We start from the raw sequence: 1923 nt of genomic DNA, 5'->3' as shown, positions 1-1923 counted from the left end.
GGTAATCAAAGGGTCTAATGTTTTCTTCAACGAACAATTAAAATATAATTAATTCACAATAAGCGCAATATCCAATTACAGTTACATAATTAATTAATTCAATTCCAATTACCCGTTAAAAAATACAATTCACTCTAAATTTCCCTTCCATTTCATTCACTTTTCATTCACTTCATCACACGTGGACACTTGAAAGGAATTCCAGTCTTGAATTCGTCTTGAATTCGTCTTGAATTTTTCCTTTTCCCTTCAATTTTTCCAAAAATTGCCAAAACGTCCGTCCGTTGGTTCCTGTAAATTTTCTCATCTTCAAATTTCCATACAATAATTAAAAATTAGAGTCTTCCGAGCCTCAGTATTATATACTATTTGCAGACTCACGATTCCTAATTTTTTTTTTCTTTCTGACGAGCCTTCGAGTGAGATAATAGCGATCTCGCGTTGAAAAAGAGAAGAGATCTCTCATGATCTCGAGCTGCAGCTGTGGCAGAGCAGCAAGGTAGGTATCAAGGGGGGTAAATGTTGAACGATGAAAGAGGGAAAAACGGTTTAGTGGTGGGGGATTGTGAGTGAATCGTGAGTACAGAGAGCTGAGCAGAGCTGAGTTTAGTTTTCAAGTCAGTCTGAGTGAGAGCGCGTAGAAGGCGAACGATCGCGTTCCCTGGTTGTTTTATTATTTTATCATTCTTAATGGAACGAGTGTAGATCTATAAAATCCGAGTAGTGGGTGGAATTGGATCGATAGTGTCTACTGGTAAGCCAAGATAACCACCAAATACATCAATGACAATGAATGACAACGAATGACAACGAATGACAGTCCACACCTGACATTTACACCTGACTCACCCACATCGATTATTTCCGCATATTTCTGCACAGCATACACCCACGTCATGTCACTATCCCTCACACTCTCCCAAACAAAATAATTCACAACTTGCAATGACTCCTTATCTCCATTCCTCATACACTATTTCTTGTTGTTGTTACATTGACCCCATAAATTGTGCAGATCGAGTGCGGATTTAAGAATTAATTCAGTCATAACCAATTGGTTGTTATCATGGACAGAACATCGAGAATTCTACTCAGGAAGATTATAATCGACCTCGTCTGCCTCTGCCTGGGTATGTTGATTCTTTACTCTCATTATTTTCTTTTTTTCATTTCTCTTTCCTCAACCTCTTCACCACTGTGTAATTTAGTAATTTGCATTGATATTCATTGGAGTCGTTTGCTTGGATAATTTATCTCTACAATGTTTACTTTGAAATGGAACAGGTTAGGGCTAACTGAGCAGGTGGCTTGACTGGTGATGTTTATGGAGGGGAAGCTTTGATAAAAGCTGATAGTTGATGATTGGCTGATGAAGAAACCGGAATTGTTTCGGTGTGAAGAGAATTTTTTTAATGGGTGTTATCAACGTCATGGTATCTATTAATAGTGCTAAATAAGGGGAGATATTCTTCCGGGTATTACTGGCCCACAATTCACCGGTTAGACCCTCTTTTCCTTGTGCCTTCGTTACGCTCATTATTTCAGTTAATAAACCGTGTATTTGGGGAAATAACGTGGGAGGAAATGATGGGGTCAGGGGCTAAACGAGTCCCTTCATTTTTACTCTTGTAGTCCTTTTTTTTTGTTCATTGTTCATTTTCTTCTAGAGAATTCATTGAATTGACGTTTTTTGATTATTTTTTTATTCCGCTCTCTCCCAGTTTTTTTACTCACCCTTAAAAAATCATTCATTTTTTCATTTTCAATAAGATATCACTTTTTTGAATGAATGAATGAATGAGTTTTTTTATTATAAAGTCATTGATTGCAATGGCTTTAAACCTGTATTTAAAAATGTTGCGTGCTTCATTATCAGAATTAACAGACACTATAATCTTTCAATCATAATTTCAATTGACTCTC

General features: G+C 36.7%; 1 protein-coding gene across 1 annotated transcript in view; it reads left to right on the top strand.

The window, feature by feature from the left end:
* Nucleotides 1-575: 575 nt before the first annotated feature.
* The window catches only part of LOC105273627 (putative phosphatidate phosphatase), an 18555-nt gene continuing 17207 nt past the window's right edge, over nucleotides 576-1923 (top strand). Inside the window, exons 1-2 of the mRNA XM_011316168.1 lie at nucleotides 576-754; nucleotides 1016-1130. Of these exons, the coding sequence (XP_011314470.1) occupies nucleotides 1067-1130 (64 nt within the window). The 5' untranslated portion in view covers nucleotides 576-754; nucleotides 1016-1066. The remainder of the gene's footprint in view (nucleotides 755-1015; nucleotides 1131-1923) is intronic.

This window comes from Fopius arisanus, unplaced genomic scaffold (assembly GCF_000806365.1).
Source record: "Fopius arisanus strain USDA-PBARC FA_bdor unplaced genomic scaffold, ASM80636v1 scaffold00006, whole genome shotgun sequence".
Lineage (NCBI taxonomy): Eukaryota > Metazoa > Arthropoda > Insecta > Hymenoptera > Braconidae > Fopius > Fopius arisanus.
Note: the sequence above shows the minus strand (reverse complement) of the source record. Positions and strands in the feature narration are given on the sequence as shown.